Raw genomic sequence first — 22294 nt, forward strand, 5'->3', positions numbered from 1 at the left:
TTTCCCGGCCTACCCCGTAGCCTGACGGGGTTGGCGCACCCGGCTCCGGATCGCGCAGCTCCGCCGCCCCAGAGAGAAGCGGGAACGCGCTGGGCGAGGAGGCGTGGCCGGCCCGGGTTGGACCGCGGGGCCGGGACCGCTCGGCCATCTCCTGACCAGTGGGCACCGCGGAGTCGGGCCCAGGTGGGCCCAGGTGGGCCCAGGTAGGGGAGCCGGTAGATGTGGATGGGTCGCCGTGGATCGACGGGTGACGGGGGCGGAGGCGGCGCTGGAGGGCAGCCCAGCTCAGCGTGGCGTAACCGCCTGTGGCTTCGCGGGGCGGACCTGACCCCGCTGGGTGCTCGAAGTAGGAGGTGGGCTGGGGAGAGGGCCTGAGAAGACCCTCATGGGTCCCGCTTTCCGGGTTGTAGGCAGAAGAGGGGTCTGGTGCTCCAAAAACAGGTGCAAGCTGGAGGTCTGGGCTCCTCGGAGCCCTCTCGAAGACGGGTGTGGGTGGGTCTGGAGACCTTCATGCTCGAAGAGGGAGGCTCTGGGGTACCAGAAGGGGATTCCTGGATCCTCGAAGGAGGAGGGGGTGGAGGTCTGGCCTCCGGGATTCTCAGAGAAGACGAGGGGTAGAAGTCTGGGTTCTCAAAAGTGGGGGCCTGGAGGTGGAATCCTCTGTCCTCGAAGGAGGAAGGGCCTAGAGGTCCGGATTCTTATGTTGTCAGAAAGGAGATGAGGGTAGGTAGGACTCCACGATCCTCGACAACTGGGGCCAAGGAGCAGATTCCTGAATCCTCGAAGGGGGAGGGGCTGGGAGTCCTGGATTCCTGGGTTCTCATTACGAACCTCTGCCCCTCCCCCAGGCCATGTCACCCGAAGAATGGACATATCTAATGGTTCTTCTTATCTCCATCCCCATCGGCTTCCTCTTTAAGAAAGCTGGTGAGTCAGGTTCCCTCCCCATTGGAAAGTAAGGAGGGGTGGAGCAGGGTAGGGGGAACCCCCTGGAAGGTTCCAGGCTTATGCTGTCTCTTCTCCCTGCAGGACCTGGGCTCAAGAGATGGGGGGCAGCTGCTGTGGGCCTGGGGCTCACCCTGTTCACCTGTGGCCCCCACACTTTGCATTCTCTGGTCACCATCCTTGGGACCTGGGCCCTCATTCAGGCCCAGCCCTGGTGAGGATGGGGTGTGGGGAGAACGGAGGGGGAGAGGAAGCAACCTGTTTCCTCTTTGGGTCTTTCTCCATTTCTGTTTCACTCTGTGGACACCTCTTGTTTATCTCTTGTTGCTTTGTGTCATTTGTTTGTTTGTTTGTTTGTTTGTTTTCTCTGCTGCCTTCTTCTGGGTCTTGTCCCTGTGTGTTTGTCTGGGCCCTCTACATCCATTTCATGGATTCAGGAGAAAGGAAGACATTACTGTCTGCTGGCCCCATCACCATTGGTATTCCCTCTCCTTCCCTCCCTCTCTCCCCCTTCCAGTAGAAAGCATTCACCCTGAAGCTCTCTTAATTTCTTCTCATTCTTTTCACTGTAAATACTTGTATGTGGCTATGCCTCTTCTACTGCTGTGTCAGTCTTACTCATTCTGCCCCCATTTTCTGTCTCTGAAGGTGGGGAGGTGGGGGAGGATTTGTAACTAGAATCTGGGGAGGTGGAGGCCAAGTGCCCGAGCTCAGCACCAAGGCCTCCTTCCTCTGCCCCAGCTCCTGCCACGCCCTGGCCCTAGCCTGGACCTTCTCCTACCTCCTCTTCTTCCGCGCACTCAGCCTACTGGGTCTGCCCACTCCCACGCCCTTCACCAATGCTGTGCAGCTGCTGCTGACGCTGAAGGTCAGATTCCCCTCCACCCTCCCCTGTGCCAGTTAAACCCCCAACTTTTCCTACTCCTCCCTGGGGGACAGGGGAGGCAGGATTTTATCTCCCGCACATCCGAGGGCAGGACTTCCAACTCTCAGCTCTTCCCTGGGGTAAAGAGGTATTCCGAATAACACGTGTGTAGATGCCAGATGCTGAGCTAAGCGCTCACTAACATGCCCTCCTTGCATCTTTGGGGCAAGCCATTTTGCAAAAGAGGAAGACCAGCTTTGGGGAGAAGGCCCTTATCTAAGAACATGAAACCAGGACACCCAGGTCTGGCTCTCAATCACCTGGGAAGATGGGTGAAAAGAGATTCCCAGGACCCACCCCAGTGGTGAGTTCCCACCATGCCCTAGGGTCCAGTGGCATGTTGGTGAGCAGCGAACCAGGTCTCTTCAGGATGGGAATTCAGGACAGGCAGTTGTTGCTTAGCCAGAAGAGTTGGAGGAACGGCCTTTCAGGTGCAGGGACAGCGCATGTTGAAGGGAGCGGCTGGCATCCACATGGATGGTCCAGGAAGGAAGGAGGAACAGCAGGGGCCACACCACACAGGGCCTTGTGGGCCAACGTGAGGAGTTTGGATTTCTTCTTGTGGGGGCCCAAGATCCCTTGGAAGAGATTTTTGGTGTGTTGCTGTCATGTGACCAAATTTGCACATTTGAAAATACTCTGGGTGCTTCAAGGAGATTGCAGCAGAAAGGGCAAGATGGGATGAGGTCGGGCTCCTTAATCAAAGCCCAGCTGGCAAACGGTGGCGGCTTGCTCGGCCTGTCAGTAGGTCAGCAGTCTGAGTTCCAACAGGAAATGCTGCATTTAGGAGAGCTTGAGGAGTTATCATTTACAACAGGGTGGAGGACATGGAGGAGCCAGGAGGGACAGCACAGGAATCCTGGACCAGCAGCCGGGAAGGGTTGCCAGGGGATGAGAGGGGGTACAGGAAGGGGAGCCTGGAAGGAGAAGACATACATGTGTACCGGCACCCATCCTGAGAAGATTTACCTGGAGTCATGCCAACCCAAAGTGATCCTAAAAAGGAATAAAACTCTAGCCCTCAGTCCCTCCTTCCTCCCTCTCCACCTGAGGCTCTTGGTGGACTAAACAAGAGAAAGCAGGAAGGCACAGAGCCCCTCCCTGATCCAGAGCCGGCCTTGGGTCTGTGCAGAGAAGGGTAGAAAGCAGACCTGGAGGGGCAGGCTGAGTGTATTCAGCCCGGTAGTGGGGGCAAAGCAAAAGAGAGACCTAAAGGACTAGATCTGGGGAGCGAATGGATGGTGGTCACACTGCCCAAAGGGAGAGTCTAGAAGCAGACCTGTTTCAGGGAATGGGTAATACCAGGTTCCACTGTGCACATGCCCAGTAGACAATCCGAGTATTGGTAAGAGGCAACTTGATGAATAGGTTTGGAGGAGAGAGGTCTGGCTGGGGGTACAGTTTGGGAGTCACAAGGTTGGTTGGGGATATCTAAAGCTACAGAGAGAAGGAGAGAACAGAGGAAAGACAGGTGGGCCCAAGAGTGAGCCCCGGGGAAAGCCTACCAGCAATAGAGGCACAAAAATGCCAATACTACAACCCTAGATGCCCCCTGGGGAGTAGAGCTCAGCTCCCAGCTGCACCCCAGCGTCCCTTGGCTCCCAAGAGGGGTAGCTTAAGGGAGGTGGTATGAGGGGGTGCCAGGTCTGACCTGTGCCCGCCACACACACACCCCTTCCTCTCAGCTGGTCAGCCTGGCTAGTGAGGTACAGGAGCTGCACCTGGCCCAGAGGAAGGAAATGGCCTCAGGCTTCAGCAAGGGGCCCAGCCTAGGGCTGCTGCCCGACGTCCCCTCTCTGATGGAAACACTCAGCTACAGCTACTGCTACGTGGGAATCATGACAGGTGAGTACACCTGCCCCGCAGGTCTGCCTCTCCTTGCCCTTTCTTTCCATTCCGGCATCTGCTGCTCTGAGGGTGAGCTTCTGTCTGACCCTCCCACTGGACCCAGGGCTTCTCCAGGGGAGACACGGATTGCTCCCAGTCTGTGATCCTTATAGCTTTTGGGGAGCAAATAGGAGATGAAGGAGAAAATATGTAGACTTGCTGCCCAGGGAACAAATATACACAGCTTATGGCTGCATTTTAGTATCAGAAAATATTTGTCATGAATGTTGACCTTATACAAGGCTTTCTTTTTTATGACTTTATTCAGCTGTAATTGACATATTTTCCCACGGAGAATCACATCCAGTTCACTGGTTTTTGCTATATTCACGGAATCGTGCAACCATCCCCACCACGTAGTTGTGGAACAATTTCATCACTCCAGAAGGAAACACTGCCCCCTTTAGCCGTCATCCCCCAAACCTCTTTGCAATCCCAGTCCCTGGAAACCACTGGTTAACTTTCTATTCATGTAGTTTTGCTTATCGTGAACATTTTAGGATGGAAGCGTACCACATGTGGCCTTTTGTGACATGTAAGGCTACTTACCCCTGTCACTTCTGTTTTTTGTATTATTATTATTATTATTATTATTATTATTATTATTATTATTAGAGAGGGGGAAGGGAGGGAGAAAGAGAGGGAGAGAAACATCACTGTGTGGTTGCCTCTCATGCGCCCCCTACTGGGGGCCTGGCCCACAACTCAGACATGTGTCCTGACTGGGAATCCTACCCGCGACCCTTTGGCTCACAGGGCAGTGCTCAGTTCACTGCGCCACACCAGCCAGGGGCCCTGTCACTTCTGTTAATGCCCCACTGCCCTGGCCCTAAGCCAGGCCATCGTGTTATCTGAAATAGTCTTGCATTTTCCATCACTGTCCTTCTGCTGTCCCCGCCCTGCTCAGCAGCCGAGGGGTTTCCTGAAATGTGACCAGGACTCGGCATTTCCTGCTGGAACACCTCACTGGGGTTTACTAGCGCTGAGAACAAAGCCCAGAGTCCTCCAGAGTTCCTGGGAATGGGTCTGTGTGTCCATCTGTCCCTCTCTATAATTATCTGTCCATCCTTTCTTCTCTCTGAATCCCTTGTCCTCCCCTCTGCATCCTTGTCCCTTTCACTGTGGGCCTCCTTCCCGGGTCCCCGCCAGGTCCAGTCTCTGACAGCTACCCCTGCCCCTCCCGCCACAGGCCCGTTCTTCCGCTACCGCACGTACCTGGACTGGCTGGAGCAGCCCTTCCCCGGCGCCGTGCCCAGCCTGCGGCCCCTGCTGCGCCGCGCCTGGCCGGCCCCGCTCTTTGGGCTGCTCTTCCTGCTGTCCTCGCACCTCTTCCCGCTGGAGGCCGTGCGCGAGGATGCGTTCTACGCCCGCCCGCTGCCCGCCCGCCTCTTCTACATGATCCCCGTGTTCTTCGCCTTCCGCATGCGCTTCTACGTGGCCTGGATTGCAGCCGAGTGCGGCTGCATTGCCGCCGGCTTCGGGGCCTACCCCGTGGCCGCCAAAGCCCGGGCCGGGGGCGGCCCCACCCTCCAATGCCCACCCCCCAGCAGGTCAGGCCGCGGGAGGGAGGTGACCCAAGACCCTGCAGGACCCATCACCACGGGCTGGCCCTGCCCCTAGCAGGGAGGATATTGGGGAGCACGGGGGCAGGTCCACCACCTGTTGTTGGCGCAGTGTCACCCCTGGGCCACCACAGCCCATCTTCTCCTGTCCTGGGGAACAGCACTCCTAATCCCTATAGATAATCCCTTGTTGCTAGCGCTTGCCACCCTTTGGGATGAGGGATTGCTCTTTGTTGGTAGGAGAAGGTAAGGTGATATCCTAGCAACCATTTGCCATCCCTCTGTTGCCATGGAAGTGTCACCCCAATAACCCAGTTGCTCCTGGTTGTTCAGGATGCTACCCTTGGGCAGTGATGGCTTGCTCTTTTGTTGCTAGGGAAATGGTTCATTAGGAAACTGGGCACCCCTGGTTGCTAGGGAAGTGGGTTCCCTAGCAACCTTGGTCCAATCCTATCAGCCAAAAGGGATGCTCTTTGCTGCTATGGGAATGGCAACCCCTAAACTGCCCCTTTATTGCTAGGAGCCAGCGCTCCCCACCCATGGGATGTCATCGCATAACTTGCAGGTGCCCTCTGATTCTAAAGAAATGGCATCCCTGACAGTGCTGGCCTCTAGCAGAAGGGACACCATTCCAGCAACTGTAGGTTGCCTTCTTGTGTTGCTGAGGAAGATGATCCCCTGGTAATGAAGGAGTGACATTGTTGCTAGTAATGCCACCCCTCTAGCTCCTTCAGTGCCAGGTAAGATGCACTGGTGATCAACTAAGGGCTCTCTTGTTGCTAAGGAAGTGTTGCTCCTAGGTTGCTAGGGAAACGGTACCCCTAGCAACAGAGAATGGACTGACTCTGTTCCTGGCAACCATGGTCAGCTTCAGCCAAGGCTGGGGGAGCAGCCCCTCCTCGATGTAAATTATGAAATATTCCTTGATAGGGTGGGGCCGTCCCCTCATGCATATGAACTGCCATTCCGTTTCGGTGGAGATGGCCCCCCAACATGAACTTTTTCCCACTGCCCTCACGTGGACTGGAGAGGGTGTCCTCCAGAAAATGTCAGGTGGAAGCCAAAGGCTTTTTTTCTTTTTAAAAAATGTTTTTATTTTTTTTATTTATTGATTTGAGAGAGGGAGAGAGAGAAGAACATCAATTTGTTGTTCCATTTATTTATGCATTCACTGGCTGAATCTTGTATGTACCCTGACTGGGGACTGAACCCACAACCTTGGCATACTGGGATGATGCTCTAACCAACTGAGCTCCCCAGCCAGGGCTTGACGGCTTTTCTAACCCTGCTAGCCCCACTCCGAGTGGATAGCTCCCCTCCCATTATCAGAAGCCACCAGGGCCCGGGCTGGGTAGCTCAGTGGATTGAGTGAGGGACTGTGAACCAAATGGTCGTAGGTTCTATTCCCAGTCAGAACACATGCCTGGGTTGCCCACCAGGCCCCCAGTAGGGGGTGTGTGAGAGGCAACCACACATTGATGTTTTTCTCTCTCTCCTCCCCTTCTCTCTAAAAATACATACATAAATAAATAAATCTTGTAAAAGAAAAAAAGAAGTCACTAGGGGCTCAGGTGGGACAAGGATGACCCCCACACCATGGGGGTGTTAGCACCAGTGACCCAGGAACCACTATTTTGCTGGGGATAACACTTCTTGAACAACCGTGTGGACCAATAGCCAAAGGCCCTTTCCACAAACTTTTCTAGACATTCCAGGCATTGTTGCTAAGGAATACCCTTCTCCTAGCAACAGAGACCATCCAGGCCTAGAACATTTCCCTAGCAACCATGGGCCACCTCATTGTTAAAGATGCTACTTCCCTAGCAACCACAGTGTCCGACAACACCAAAAGGACTGCACTTGGAGGTTTCTCTAAATACACTGAGCTTGGTTGCTAAGGAATGGCCTTTCCCTGGCATCGGAGATCAGTGAAGGGTCAGGTTGCTAAGGACCACTACCCTAGCAATGGGTAGCCCTTCAGGGCTTTTTCACAGGGCCTCATTTCCAAGAGAATAATTATTGATGAGGTCTGTTCCCCCTTTTCACCATCCTCCCCAAAATGGGCTCCTTGTCTGGGCTACCCTCCCCTGTTGCCCTAGCCACCTTGACACCCAGAGAGGGCTGTCACCTGCCCAGGATCCCCTCCTTAGCGTCGGGCCTGGGACAGTAGCTGGTGTCGGGAAGGGGCCTGGCTGAGTTGCATGTCTGTCCCCTACCCTCATCCTCCACCCCCAGTCTGGAGAAGGCAGCTGCCCTGGAATACGACTATGAGACCATCCGCAACATCGACTGTTACCGCACAGACTTCTGCGTGCGGGTGCGGGAGGGCATGCGGTACTGGAACATGACGGTGCAGTGGTGGCTGGCGCAGTACATCTACAAGAGTGCGCCCACCAGCTCCTATGTCCTCAGGTGAGCCTGCCTGCCCTGGACCAGATGGAGCTACATCTCCCAGCAGCACCCCGGGCCACTTGCAGCTTCTCTGGCTGGGCCTCCACCCCTGATCATCATGGGAGTTGTAGTTTCTTAAACCTCTTGTGCTTCTGCTGATTGCATTACCCTAGGAATTCTTCACTGTCTTTGGGCCTCAGTTTCTACCTTTGTAAAGACAGCCTTACTGGACAGAAGGAGTACAGTGAGTCCTGTGGACTCAATAGCCAGACTTTCTGGAATCTCAGCTCTGGAAATTAACTAAGAATCCTGGGACAGTGAGTTCTGTTTCCTCTGACACATGGGGGGAATACTGTTGCCTGTTTCATAGGCTGATATGAGGATTGAGCGAGATAAAGTGACGTGTATTTAACGTGAGGCCTGGCAGGTGAGTGCTAGCTGTATGTTGGGTTCTATCATTCTTCACTCCTCTGCTGTTTCTTGAGGAGGAGACCTTGTGCCCTCCCTTATCTTCACTACCTTGGGAAGTAGGAACTGTTATTCCCATTTGACAGATGAGGACAGTGAGACTCAGACACATTAGGTCATCTTCTGAGGGTCTCTCAGCCTCCCTGGAGACACCAGATGAGGTCAGGATACCCGATGGCACTTTGTCATAATGAAGCCCTTGGTGGTGGGAGTTCTGAAGGTGGACTTAGCTCGGTGTGTGATCTGATTTATGATCTCAAGATCGACTCTGGCCTTGTGTGCAGGACGTAGTAGACATGGAGGAAGGCAGCAGGAGGTAAAGCCAGGGGACAAATTTGAAGCCCTTGGGGCTAGTGAGTTGGGAGATGATGGTGTCCTGGAGTAGGAAACAGAGGCTGGAAGTGGATGGATTTGAGAACTGGGCTCGGGAGTGACACGGACTGGATGTGGGGCATGAGAAAGAGAGGGTGTGAATCATGACACCCAGGTGATGGGCACAAGTGACTGAGGGCAGGGCAGGGCCATTCCTGAGAAGGAGAGGACTGGGCAGGAGGAAGTTTCGGGACTGGGTGTGATAAGGAAGCAAGACTTGGTCTAACTTTGAGGTGACTGTTAGATTTCCAGCTGAGGTTATTGGATGGGCTGTTAGTTCTGTGATTCTGACGGTTTCACAGAAAGACTGGTAGAAGAACTGGACATTTGAGCATCATCAGGAATAGGTGATATTAAAGCTCGGGGCCCTGTGGTGTTTAAACCAGGGGTTCTTGACTGGGGCTGTGGCACTGCCCCCCAGGGCGCATTTGGCAATGTGCGGGGACATATTTTGTCATAACAGAGGTGCTTCTGGCATCTGGTGGGGGGAGGCCAGGGGTGCTGCTCAGCATCCTAGGATGCTCACAGGACAGTCCTACAACAAAGAACCAGCCAGTCTGAAATGTCAGTAATGCTGAGACTGAGAAAGCCCGGTGTGGACCAGGGACAAGGAGAAGCAAAGATACAGCCATGAGATTAGAGGGAAGTCTGGAAAGTGTTTATCCTGGAGGAGGAAGAGACGAGGAAACCAAACATTCTAAGGCAGCGGGAGGCATCATTTTTGTCAGATGCTTCCAGGAGCTCAGTGCAATAAAGGCAGGTGGGGCTGCTGGGCTGGGCATGATGGAAGGCAGCAACCTTAACGGGAGCAGTGAGGAGCGCAGAAGTGAAAGGCAGACTGGGTAGTTTCAAGAGAGAACGGAAGGGAGACATCAAGGAGGAGCTGAGATAGGTGTGTGGAGAGTGTCTGCTGCACAGGGAGCTGGGGAGGATGCGTAGGAAGCAGATCCGGGGGAGGATAAATCTGACTTGCCTGGCTATGAGTCCTGTCCTGTTCCCCACTCCCCCATCTCAGGGAAAGTGTCTTTAAATCCTGCCAACCCAGAGAATTCTCTCTGCACCATCAACAGGAAAGAGAAGACAGTTCTGTTCTTGAATATGCGTTAAGCCAGATTACCATGCCTATCACAAGTCACTTGCCACCAAGACAGAGAGAAATCTCACCCTTTTTACAGGCCCACCCTTAGAGTCCTTTACACAGCACATCCTCAACCAGAACATAAGTTGGCCTCCAGAAAGGGCCTCCTTTCTTTTTTTTTTTTCTTTAAGATTTTTATTTCGGGCCCTGGCTGGCATAGCTCAGTGGATTGAGCGCGGGCTGCGAACCAAAGTGTCTCAGGTTCGATTCCCAGTCAGGTACATGCCTGGGTTGCAGGCCATGACCCCCAGCAACCGCACGTTAATGTTTCTCTCTCTCTATCTCCCTCTCTTCCCTCTCTAAAAATAAATAAAATCTTTAAAAAAAAACATTGTATGTTTTTTAAAAAAGATTTGTATTTATTTTTTAGAGAGGGGAAGGGAGGGAGAGAAACATCAATGTGTGGTTGCCTCTCATGTGCCCCTTGCTGGGGACCTGGCCCACAACTCAGGCATGTGCCCTGACTGGGAATCAAAACTGCAACCCTTTGGTTTGCAGGCCCTCACTCAATCCACTGAGCCACACCAGCCAGGGCTGGATCAGGAATCTTGATCCCAGATCCCCAAAGAAGAAGTGGGTGGGGGCTCAGGTGCCCAGGTGGGGAGGAACAACAGTAATGAGAGGGGGGGTTAACTGGGTTCCTGAAAAGAGCAGAGACACCCAAATCTGAGGGAGGAGGGGCCGGGGGCCTGGACTCCTAGGTCCTGACACTCTCCCTCCTGCAGGAGCGCCTGGACCATGCTGCTGAGCGCTTACTGGCACGGCCTCCACCCTGGCTACTACCTGAGCTTCCTGACCATCCCATTGTGCCTGGCAGCCGAGGGCCGGCTGGAGTCGGCGCTGCGTTGGCGGCTGAGCCCAGGTGGCCAGCAGGCCTGGGACTGGGCACACTGGTTCCTGAAGATGCGGGCCTATGACTACATGTGCATGGGCTTCGTGCTGCTCTCCATGGGCGACACCCTCCGCTACTGGGCCTCCATCTACTTCTGCATCCACATCCTGGCCCTGGTGGCCCTGGGCCTCGGGCTGGCTTTGGGTGGGGGTGGCCTCAGCAGGCGGAAGGCAGCGTCCCAGGCCACCAGCCTTGCCCCGGAAAAGCTCCGGGAGGAGTAAGCTGCCAACACGCCCTCTGCCGGTCGGGCCAGTTGCCAAGCTTCTGCCTGGGGATTCTGTGAACCAGGCTGCTGTCTGCTTTCCCAGAAAGGGTCCTTCGCGTGGCTCAGGGCCTGGGGCCTGGGGAGGATGCCTGTCTCCACTCAGTACCTGCCTCTCACGGGCCAGGGCCACCGCCCTCCCTGGTTCCCTGCTTGCTGCACTTGCCGGCTCCAGAAAGTGTTTCCCTCCTGCAAAATCCAGACGCTGTCTAGATGAGACTGCCTTTGTCCCTGCCAAGCTTCAGGTTTTCAGAGAGCTGAACTCTGGACTCCCCCAACCTCTAGGCACAGATGGGTGAAGTCCCCTTCTCTGCTCCACAGTTGGGGGAGGAGCTCCAGGGTGTGGGTAACCTCTTTCTTGTGGCCTTTGTCCCATTTTTATGTCATCACACCGGTGTGTCAGGCCTGGAAGGGAGTATAACCTTCCATTTCACAAAGGGGCAACTGAGACACAGGTGAGCTGGCCTGGAGACCACCATTCCTGCAGCTGCCACCTGAGCCACCTGAGGGTCCCAGTGCTCCTGTAACCCTCTTGTCATCCTGTGACCTAATGGCATCCGAGTGTGCCACTCTGACCCAATAAAGTGTTGCACACAGACCCTGTATGTGGAAGTGTCTGGCTGGTATACCGACATGGGGGGATCAGGCCACCAAATCCACTGTCCTTTGTCCTGCCCCAGTTCCCAAGATCCACACTGGCACCTGTAGACTTCAGTTCCCAGGAGGCCTTTGGGAGCAGCTTCCCTGAAAGATTATGGGGAAGTGCACGCTATTTTCTCTGCTACCTGGTGCCCAGGTGTGACCTGCCCTAGGCCCCGCCCCTCCCTCAGGCAGTGCCCTCCCAGCTGGCCGCTGCTAGAGACGGAAACGCAACCGCTCCCGGGGCCATGGAAGAGAGCCTGGAGTGGGAATCTGAGACCTGGGGCTCCCCCAGAGGGTGGCCAGCAACCTGGGAGGCCCGGGCAGGTGGGGAGCAGGCGGAATCCCTCAGGCTGGTGAAAGTCCCCAGGGAGGTCGAGAAAGGAGGCCTGGTGACGCCTGGATCCAGAAGGCAGAAGGGGGAGGGGTTTTGATTCCTGGGTTTCTGGGGGAGAAAAGAACTGGAGGTTGGGAATCCAGGGTCCTGGGGAGGAGAAGGCTAGGGGCTGGGACTCAAGGTGTCTGAAGAGTGGGAGGGGCATGATCCCAAACTCCTGTATAAAAGGTAAAGGCAGCTGAAGAGTAGATTCCAGGGTAGGAGGGGCCAGGAGGGTGCACACTGGGTCTGAGGGAGGAGGGGCTGAGGGTCTGGACTCCTGGGTCTGGGGGAGGAGGGGCTGGGGACCTGGACTCCTGGGTCTGAGGGAGGAGGGGCTGGGGACCTGGACTCCTGGGTCTGAGGGAGGAGGGGCTGGGGGTCTGGACTCCTGGGTCTGAGGAATAGGGTCTGGGGGCCTGGATTCCTGGGTTCTCCCAGCCCTCTGCCCTCCTCTCCAGGCCCATCGCTGTCCTCGGTGCTGAATGAGCTCCCCAGCGCTGCTACCCTTCGGTACCGAGGCCCTGGGGTGCTGCCCTGGGGGGCACTAGAAGAAGATGAGGATGGAGAGAGGAGCATCCAGGCCTTTGCAGAAGCTGCCCAGAAGGAGCTGCAAGAACCTGTCCCTTCCCGGGAACTGCCCTGGCCCATGCAGGCCAGACGGGCACACAAGTGAGCCCCACCTGCCACTTGGACCATCTGTCTCTGCCTCTCTCCAAGCTGCTTCTCTGTGTTTTCTCTTGTCCATCTGTGTCCTGCTTCTCTGACTCCGAGGAACCCTGTGTTTCTGGGGCTTGGGACTCACTTCTTTCTCTGCCAGGTTCCCATCTTCACTGGTCTCCTCTCTTCCTCCAAGCCCCTGCCCGCCTCTTACTATTTCTGTCTGTGTCTGAAATCTGTATCAGTTTTCCCTCTCTGCTTTATGTCCTCCAAGGCTGTCTCCTCCAAGGCTGTCACCTTCTACTCCTTTCTTTGCTCTCCCCCTCTCCAGACTTTGCAAGGCCAGGGGGAAAGTACAAATGCTGGACCTCTATTATCCGGATAACAACAGAAAAACATTAGACACAGGTTCGAGGCCCTAACAAGAATGGGGCTCGTGAGGCTGCTCCTGTGGCCCTTGAAATTGAGCCTTGTTGCTTTCTATAATTCTGACACCGATTCCAACGTGTATGAGGGGTTTCCCCGTACAGCCCCAGGCAATTCCCGGATGCCAGCTGGGTATCCTACAATTCAAGTCACTTCTGACACCATCTACTTGGAGACAGCATCAGATCCCACAGGTTGGGAGCTCAGTCCCACAAATCTGTGCCCACTTCGGACACCACTCACAAGTCCATTTGTCACCTGAGCTTCTTACCAGCCAACTCTAGATCAGAGGTTCTGGCACTCCGTCCTTGGCTTTAGTTTGCTAGAGCGGCTCAGAGAAATGTTGCTCACAACCTCACACCTTTCTTTCCTTTCTCTCCATTCCTTTTTGTTTGCTTGCTTGCTTACTTTATGACGCTATTTGCCTATGGAAAAATGATGGAAAGACTCAAAGAGTTTCCCTATAGTGAGAGCCCAGGTGAACCCCACCTGCAGGGAGAGATAACATCACAGCCTCCCTGAAGCGCCCTGCGAGCCCCATCCCTGTCGCTCCCCTCTCTCCTGGGTCTGAATCCCCGAAGGGCCAGGTTCCCCTGCGCCGGCTCTGGTACTGTGTAAATAGAACCCCACAGTCGTGCTGTTCTGCCTGCTGCCCCTAATCAGCATCACGCCTTTCTTTTTATCGCTACAGTATCCGTGTTAGGAGGCTACCACAGTGCACTATCGGGCTGCATCTGGGGGGTTCCCATTTGTGGCAGCTCGGCCTTTCGTTTTACATCTCTGGCTCTGTTTCCTCCCAGGCAATGCCATGCCAGGGACCAAATGGCTCAGGGTTCGAGGTCCGGGATGGCCAAGTGGGCCCTGCTGCTTCGGAGGTCCAAGGAGAAGATGCGAGAAGGCCTACACACCTTGCAGCCCTGGGCGTGGACACTGAAGAGGATCGGGGGTGCGGTGACATGGGGCTGTAGTCTCCGGATGGGCCTGGACTCCCGGGTCCGAGGGAGGAGAGGCTGGGGGCCTGGACTCAGTAAGGACCCACGGCCTGTCTGCCGCCCCCTGCAGGTCAGTTTGGCGCGGGCACCGAGTCCTACTTTTCGCTGCTGCGCTTCTTGCTGCTTCTCAACGTGCTGGCCTCGGTGCTGAAGGCCTGCATGACGCTGCTGCCCACCTGGCTGGGCGGGGCTCCCCGGGGTCCTCCTGACCCTGGCGCTTCCTCGCCCTGCGGTTCCTATAATCCCCACTCCGAGGGCCTGATTCCCTTCTCCTCCCAGCTCTTCAACCTGCTCTCGGGAGAGGTGAGTACCTGCCCCCTCCCCCCCACGTCAGGGGGACCTTCTCCCAGCCGCCCCCCACCCCAAGTCCTGACCCCCCACCCACCAGCCCCGCGGTGACCTCTGCTGCGCCCGTCCCTCCCCAGGGCTATTTGGAATGGTCCCCTCTCTTCTATGGGTTCTACCCGCCGCGCCAGCGCCTGGCCATCACCTACCTGTGCTCCGTCTTCCTCATCGGCCTCCTCTCCCTGCTGCTCATCCTGCGCCGGTGAGTTCCATCCCGCACACGCAGACCTCCGACCCTGGGGCCGCGATGGTGGTTGAAGCCCGCTCCCCAAGAGTCTTGAGTCTCGCTCTGTAATCCTTTTCTCGCTGTTTGAGCTGAAATCCGTGTTTCAAATGCTTCATAATTGCTTAGGGCCAGGGATAACGATGGGAAGTTAGCTCCACCTGTGGCTAGTGGGGTAGGTATGCTATAAACAAAGAAGCAAACTATTACAGTTTTTTTTTCTGGAAGGGAGAAGAGCCAAATAGCAAACAAATAGCATTCATTCATTCATGCATGCATGCACACAACAAATATTTACTGAGTGGAGGCTGTGTGCTGGGCATTGTTCCAGGAAGTTGGCTGATGGGACAATGGAACAAGCAAACAAAAAATCAACAGATCATGTACTGGTGAACCTGACATCTTAGCCAGGAGACAGGTGACACACCGTAAGTCATAAAGGAGCCAATTACACGGTGTGTTAGAGGGCAAGGTTGTAACTACAACTCAGGTGGGAGATGAGGGTTGCTTGGACCAGCATGGTGACAAGTAACAAATTTTGGATTTCTTTCTTTTCAAAAGCTTTTTAATGTATTGATTTCAGGGAGACATCAAGTTGTTGTTGCACTCATTTATACATTCATTTGAATGGTTGAAAAGAATGGTTGATTCTTGCATGTGTCCTGACTGGGGATAGCACCCAATACCTCAGCATATCAGGACAATGCTCCAACCAACTGAGCTACCGCCAGGGCTGGATTTCTTTCTTTCTTTTTTTTTAACATTGAATTTTTCCAGCTGTTTTGAGATGCAATTGATATTGTAGAAGATGCCACTGATATTGTAACATTGTTAGAAGTTGAAGGTGTACAACTCATTGATTCGATACACTTGCATACTGAAATATGATTACCTTACGGGGGATTTGATACACTTACATAGGATTCCTCCATCACGTTACATAATTACCCTTTTTGTGTATGTGGGGTGAGAACATTTAAGGTCTCCTCTCTGTGTTTTTAACTGTAGCAGCATGCTGTACTTTAGATCCCCAGGACATAGTCACCTTATAACTGCAACTTTGCACCCTCTGACCAGCATTTCCCCATTTTGCCCCTACACCCCTGGTCCCTGGTAATAGGTTGTTTCCATGGCTTAGCTCTTACAAATAATGTGGCAATGAACATGGCGCTGCAGATGTTTCTCAGAGACAGTGATTTCAATTCATTTGGATGCATACCCAGAAGTGGGATTGCTAAATCATACAGTAGATCTGTTTTTAACTTTTTTTAAGGAAACTCCATCCTGTTCTCCACAGTGGCTTTTACAATTTGCAGGCCCACCGAGAGTGTACAAGGATTCCCTTTTCTCCACATCCTCATCAACACGTATCTCTTGTCTTCTTGATAACCATTCTAACAGCTGAAGGTGATATCTCAGTGTGGTTTTGATTTGTATTTCCCTGCTTGGGCACCTTTTCATGTGCCTGTTGTCCATTTGTATGTTTGGGGGAAAATGTCTATTTTTATCTTTTTTTGCTATTGAGTTGTATGTGTTTTGGATAGTAAGGTCTCCCCAGGTATATGATTTGCAAATATTTTCTCTCATTCCACAGGTTGCCTTTGAATTTTGTCAATGGTTTCTTTTGCTGTGCCAAAGCTGTGTAGTTTAGTCCCACTTATTAATTTTTCCTTTTGTGGCCTATGCTCTTGGTGTCATATCCATAAAATCATCATCAAGACCAATGTTAGGGAGCCTATCCTCCTATGTTTATCTCTAGGTGTTTTCCAGTTTCGGGTCTTATGTTTAAGTATGTGTGACCCATTTGTAGTTAATTTTGGTGAGTGGAGTAATAGGGGTGTGAGTTCATTCTTTTGCACGTGGTTATCCAGTTTTCCCACCACCATTTGCTGAAGAGACTATCCTCTCCCCATCGAGTATGTAGGCAAATATCAGTTAACTGTATTAAAAAAAAATCCATGGCCTGGCTGGTGTAGCTCAGTGGACTGAGTGTAGGCTGCGAACCAAAAGGTCACCAGTTCGATTCCCAGTCAGGGCACGTGCCTGAGTTTTGGGCAAGGTCCCCAGTAGGGGGCAACCACACATTGATGTTTCTCTCCCTCTCTTTCTCCCTCCCTTCCCCCTCTCTAAAAATAAATAAATAAATAAAATCTTAAAAAAAAAAGAAATTAAACATGACCAGCCTGTGGAAGCCTCTTCAAGACCCCTTTAAGCTACTACATTCCCCCCACAGTCTAGGAGGGGAGATAAACTGTGGGGCAGGCTGTTAAATAAACAGCAAATCCACCATTTCAGCTTGGGAGCGATACTACATAGAAAACAAATGGGATGGTATGATAGAGGAGGGATCTGTTAATTTTTCTTTTCTGAAACAAAAAATAAATAAAGACCAGGTAGGAAAGAACTTCATCTTTGTGGGCCACCCAGTCTTTGTCTCAACCGTAAGTCCACAGCTGCAGGGAAAAAGCAGCTGTCTGCAGCATGCAAATGGGTGCATGTGGCTGTGTTCCGATAAAACGCGATTTAGAAAAACAAGATTTGGTCGTGGGGCTGCCGTTTGCCGCCCCTTGTAATAAAGAGTCATGGCTGGGGACCCTCGTTAGATGGCGTGGTTAGTAAAGGGCTCTCTGAGGAGGTGACGAGTAGATGAAGACCAGAAGGATGAGAAGGAGCCAGCCAGTCAGGTGAATAGGGGAGACACAGGCATTCCAGGCCGAGGAGACTGTGGGTGAAAAGGCACTCTGGTGGCAAGAGGTTTGGAGTGATCTGGGAAATGAAAGGCTGGGAGGAGGAAGAGGAGGAGAATTTGAGCCGGGAGACATAGGTGGGGTCCCAATCGGGTGGGCCCTGCCTCGCTATGTTATGACAGAGCATAGATTTCACGAACAAGGAGAAATAGGGAATCCCATCTGATCTGCATGAAAAGAGGGTTCCATTGGCTCAGGATGGAGAATGGATCCTGAGAGGGCACAGGTGGAAGGAGGGAGCCCAGGTGGAAGTCTTCTGTGTCTGTCCAGTCCAGTGACAGTGGAGGCTTGCACCGGGGTGGTGAAGGTGGATGTGCAGTTTCTCTGCCCAGTGCTGTTTCTTTCCTTTTCTCTAGTCTTCGGTCCCTCCCCCCAGGTCTTTGCCCCATCCCTCTCCACAGTCTGTTTACACTATTCCACTCCTGAGTCTGTCTTTCTCCCCAGCCTGCTTCTCCAGGTGTCTGTCCCCCCCACTGAGTCTCTGACCCCCTCTTTCTAGACCTTTTCCTCCCTCTCATTGAGTCGTTTTATCCCTTTCTCTGAACCTCTGACCCTCTGGGGTCTCAGTCCCTGGCTACACCTCTGTCTCCCTAGGGTCTTTGTCCTTCACATGCCGAGTCCCTATCCCCTAGGTCTCTGTCTCTCCCTTGGGTGCCTGATCCCCTCTGGGTCTGTCTCGGAATTTCTCTCTCGGACTGTGTGGTTCAGAGGACTCTTCGATTCTTTCTCCACCAGATGGCAGCTTGCCAAATGCTCAAGGCCTTAGCGTGTATTTTTCCTTGTTGTCCTCGCTGCTCTGGTTGGCCAGCCACATCATGTCTTCTGGGTCTCCTCTCTCTTAGCTCCGTGTCCGGACTGAAACAGACGTTGCTGGCCGAGTCTGGGGTCCTGACCAGCTACAGCCACCGGGTGTTCTCTGCCTGGGACTTTGGCCTCTGCGGCATTTTCCACGTGCAGCTGCGACAGCGCCTCATCCGCTATGAGTTGCAGGTGCGCTTAGGAGGCGGGGTTTACAACCAGATAGGGACTCAGAGGGCTGAGCTGAGAGAAGGGGTGGGGTCTAGACCTTGGATGGGACTGCAGGGGAGATGCTGGGTGGAGCTTTCTCCTCAGGTGGCAGGCCTTGAGGAATGCAAGTGTGGAAGGGTGCGGGGGAGGCTGAAGGTCATGCCTAAGGTCAAAGGAGAAAGCTACCACTGGGAAAGAGGCGGGGCCTAGTGCTCTTTGGTTCAAAGCCGAGAAGGGTGTGGACAGAAAGGGTTTGATAAAGCAGAGTTGGAACGTGTACCAAGGAGTGAGTACTGGGTGCGGACTCGGGGGGGCGTGGCTTGGATGATGGGCAGGGCCTCTGAGGGATGGGGCCTGGAGGGGCTGGGATCAAAGATTATGAAAGTCCTTCGCCTGGCTGGTGTAGCTCAGTGAATTGAGCATTGGTTTGCGAACCAAAGAGTCACTGGTTCAATTCCCAGTCAGGATATGTGCCTGGGTTGCAGGCCAGGCCCGTAGTTGGGGATGCACAAGAGGCAACCACACATTGATGTTTCTCTCCCTCTCTTTCTCCCTTCCTTTGTAAATAAACAAAATATTAGAGAAAACAAGATCATGCCTAAGGTGTTGCACCCTGGCTGGTGTGGCTCAGTGACCTTAGTATGGAACCACAAACCAAAGGGTCTCGGGTTCAATTCCCAGTCTAGGGGCACGCGAAAGGCAACCACACATTCATGTTTCTCCCCCGCTCTTTCTCCTTCCCTTCCCCCTCCCTAAATAAATAGAATCCCCCCTTTTTTAAAAAAAAAAAGGTGGGGGGTTGCTACATCACTTGTCGTTGAGCTGGGGCTCCCGGCCACCGGCTGGGCCTGGGGAAATGGCACCCAGGCGGATGTGTCTGCTGGGCTTAGGTAGAGCTGGAGGAGGCAGAGGTGCGGCGCCGGGCTGCAGTGCGGACTCTGGGCCAGCAAGCCGGAGTGTGGTTGGTGCGGGCGCTGCTCAACCTGCTGGTGCTCGCGTTCCTGGGGGCAGCCTTCTTCGGCGTCTACTGGGCTACGAACACCACTGTGAAGCTGAAGGTGTGGAGGAGCCTGGGGGTAGAGAGCCTGGGGATCCGGAACCTACGTTGCGGGGGTGGAGGTGGGGGGGGGGGGGGGCCTGACTTCTATGATTCCTGGGTCGTTAGAGAGGAGGGATGGCGGGGTTATGTTTGGAACTCAGATTTTAGGGTGCTGAAGGAATAGGCTGGGGGACCACCTCTCAGCCTGGCTCCACCAGAACCCCAGAGCCTCTTCTCTTGCCCACCTTCCCTCCCAGGAGTGGCCCCTTCTCCAGCAGATGCCACTGCTAAAGCTTGGGGTGGATTACCTTCCGTCCATCTTCATCTCCGGAGTCAATTTGGTGCTGCCGCCAGTGTTCAAGCTCATTGCCCCTCTGGAGGGCTACACCAGGAGCCGCCAGATCATTTTAATCCTGCTCAGGTTCCAGCCTTGGGGGGTGGGCTGGGGTGATGGTGGGGCGGGGTGTTTCGAAGGATGTTGGTGATAGCAGAGAAAACATGGGAATCCAGACAATATGAGGTACAGTGAATCTGGATTCAATCCTGGCTCTCTGTTACTGAGCCTCAGTTTCTTCATCTGTGAATTGGGGAGATTTGTGAGCAAGTTCTGCACAAGACAGGCCTGGCACTCAGTCCAGGCTGATACCCTTTTTTTCTTTAATCCTGCAGAACCGTATTTCTCCGCCTAGCCTCTCTGCTGGTCCTGCTCTTGTCTCTTTGGAGTCAGATCACTTGCGGGGGCAATGCAGAGGCTCCGGCGTGCAAGGCCTGTGGCTACAATTACAAAGAACTCCCGGTGAGGAGGACATGGGTTCCGGACAACTGGGTCCTCGGTCAGACTCCTGGTTTGGGAGGAAGGAGGACCTAGGGGTAGAAGGCTCCTCAGAAAGTATCTCATACGCTTGTGATTTGGAGACTCAGATGCTTGGGCCTCTGGGTGCTCGAGTCCTGAGGTCATCCTCAGCCCTTTCTTCCTTCCCCAGTGCTGGGAGACTCGGCTGGGGCAAGAGATGTACAAACTCCTGATTTTTGATCTGCTGACTGGCGTGGCTGTCGCACTGCTCATCCAGTTCCCTCGGAAGTGAGAGCCCCGCCCCTCGCTGTGGCCCCGCCCTCTTGGAACAGGCACCGCCCCACCGTCCAGTTTTCTCCCGCTTTGCCTTTGTAGTCCTCCTGCCTCTATTCCATTTCTTTGCCCCTTCCACGTGTTAGGTAACTTCTGCTGGCCCCGCCCAGGACACACGCCCCCAGGATGCTTGACAGATCCGCCCCACAGATAGGCTCACTTTTGATTGGTAGGCAGGACAGTGGAGGCGGGGGAAAACCCTGGCTGGCACGCGAATGACTCTGCCCAACCCCTCCCTTCAGGCTGCTCTGTGGTCACTGTCCCGGAGTGCTGGGTCGTGTGGGGACCCAGGAATTCGAGGTGCCCGATGAGGTGCTGGGACTCATCTACGCGCAGACAGTGACCTGGGTGGGGAGCTTTTTCTGCCCTCTACTGCCTCTGCTCAACACGGTCAAACTCCTGCTGCTCTTCTATTTGAAAAAGGTGAGGGGTGGAGGTATTGGGGTCTGGGGCAGGAAGGGGCTGAGGGATGTGACTGGGTCCTGAAGAAGGACTGACCCCTGGATGTAGGAGAAGGAGAGGTCTAGGCCACCCATCTTTTAAGTCTGAGGGAAGAAGGGACCTGACTCCAGGGGACTCCTGGATCCTGAGTGAGGAGGGACCAGGGCAAGGATTCCTGGACACAGAAGCAGATTAGGGTTCAGACGCTTGAGTCTCAGATTCCCTTCTTCCCCTGCCAGGTCGTCCTCTTCTCCACCTGCTCCCCAGCCTCCCGCACCTTTCGAGCCTCCATGGCGAATTTCTTTTTTCCCCTGGTCCTTCTCCTGGGTCTGGCCATCTCTGCCGTTCCCGTGCTTTACAGCATCTTCCTGTAAGTGTGAGAGGCGTCTGCTTCTCTGTCCCTCACTGTGCCCTCCTCCAGGATCCTGACTCTTGGCCATCCCTGAGCTTTGCCTGTCTCTGACTTCAGGATCCCACCTTCTAAGATGTGTGGTCCATTCCGGGGGCAGTTATCCATCTGGGCCCAGATTCCTGAGTCTATTTCCAGGCTCCCTCAGGGCACCCAGAACTTCCTCTTCTTTTTGGGGACCCAAGCTTTTGCTGTGCCTCTTCTGCTGATCTCCAGGTGAGGGGGCCCAGACGGTTGGGCTTTAGTTTGAATGTGTGTGATCTGGGGGCTCCATTGCCTGTGTCCGAGAGAGGAGGGGGGCCGAGGCTTAAACTTCTGGGTCTGAAGAAAGAAGGGGACTACTGGGTCTGAAGGAGGGAGGGTGGTCCAGACCCCTGGTTTCTAAAACCCATACATTGAAGATATTCTAAGAGCCTTCCTGCACCCTTTAGCATCCTGATGGTGTACACCCTGGCCCTGGCTAACTCATATGGACGCCTCATCTCTGAGCTCAAAAAGCAGATAGAGACGGTGAGCCAGGCCGGGTCCCTGGGAAGGAGTCCTGGGGAATATGGAAAAGGACACGGGAAAAGGTCTGTTTCACCTCCATGCCTCTCTACCCTTTATCTCAGGAGGCGCAGAATAAAGTCTTCCTGGCACAGCGTGCTGTGGCACTGAGCTCGGGCAACGGGGCTCTTTGACTTCCCTTGCCTGGCTCAGGGTGACGTCACACTTCCAGACCCAGATCTGCTGCAAACTCTTTGTAAGCCTCGGCCACGTCATCTGTAAAATGGGAGAACTGGAGAAGATTACACTTCCTTTCAGCCCTGGGATTTCGAAATTTCCAGGGTCGTGGACCCTCTGGCTGTTCAGTGAATCTCATTCTTGAATCAATAAATACAGCGGAGTCAGCTGAGCGCTCTTTGAAACTAGCGGGCATCAGCGGGACACAAGTCAATCAAATATATTGGTCTTGAGAGGGCCTGCGTGCTAGCCAATTAGAGGCCGCGTCGAATAAGCGTCGGAAGTGAGTGCACTTGTG

At 54.1% G+C, this 22294-nt stretch overlaps 2 protein-coding genes across 6 annotated transcripts; both read left to right on the plus strand.

Annotated features, from left to right (window-relative positions):
* Positions 1-51: 51 nt before the first annotated feature.
* Positions 52-11441, plus strand: MBOAT7 (membrane bound O-acyltransferase domain containing 7). Of its 5 annotated transcripts, none has more exons than XM_045847222.1 (8): positions 52-183; positions 849-927; positions 1030-1159; positions 1687-1813; positions 3556-3715; positions 4947-5307; positions 7555-7731; positions 10414-11441. In XM_045847222.1, exons 2-8 carry the CDS (start codon positions 852-854, stop codon positions 10799-10801), a joined length of 1419 nt encoding a protein of 472 aa, XP_045703178.1. In that variant the 5' UTR covers positions 52-183; positions 849-851; the 3' UTR covers positions 10802-11441. The 5 variants fall into 5 exon arrangements, with proteins under 5 accessions (XP_045703178.1, XP_045703176.1, XP_045703175.1 ...); XM_045847220.1 differs by having other exon boundaries at positions 62-193; XM_045847219.1 differs by having other exon boundaries at positions 66-203.
* A 236-nt stretch (positions 11442-11677) lies between these two features.
* Positions 11678-22163, plus strand: TMC4 (transmembrane channel like 4). The gene is made up of 15 exons (XM_045847243.1): positions 11678-11808; positions 12319-12529; positions 13744-13889; positions 14006-14238; positions 14361-14482; positions 18093-18240; positions 19149-19316; positions 19555-19718; positions 19967-20093; positions 20281-20378; positions 20666-20846; positions 21104-21234; positions 21334-21489; positions 21705-21783; positions 21885-22163. Exons 1-15 carry the CDS (start codon positions 11730-11732, stop codon positions 21951-21953), a joined length of 2112 nt encoding a protein of 703 aa, XP_045703199.1. The 5' UTR covers positions 11678-11729; the 3' UTR covers positions 21954-22163.
* The last annotated feature ends 131 nt before the right edge of the window (positions 22164-22294 follow it).

This window comes from Phyllostomus hastatus, unplaced genomic scaffold (genome assembly GCF_019186645.2).
Source record: "Phyllostomus hastatus isolate PE091 unplaced genomic scaffold, TTU_PhHast_1.1 phas_contig_549, whole genome shotgun sequence".
Classification (NCBI taxonomy): Eukaryota; Metazoa; Chordata; class Mammalia; order Chiroptera; family Phyllostomidae; genus Phyllostomus; species Phyllostomus hastatus.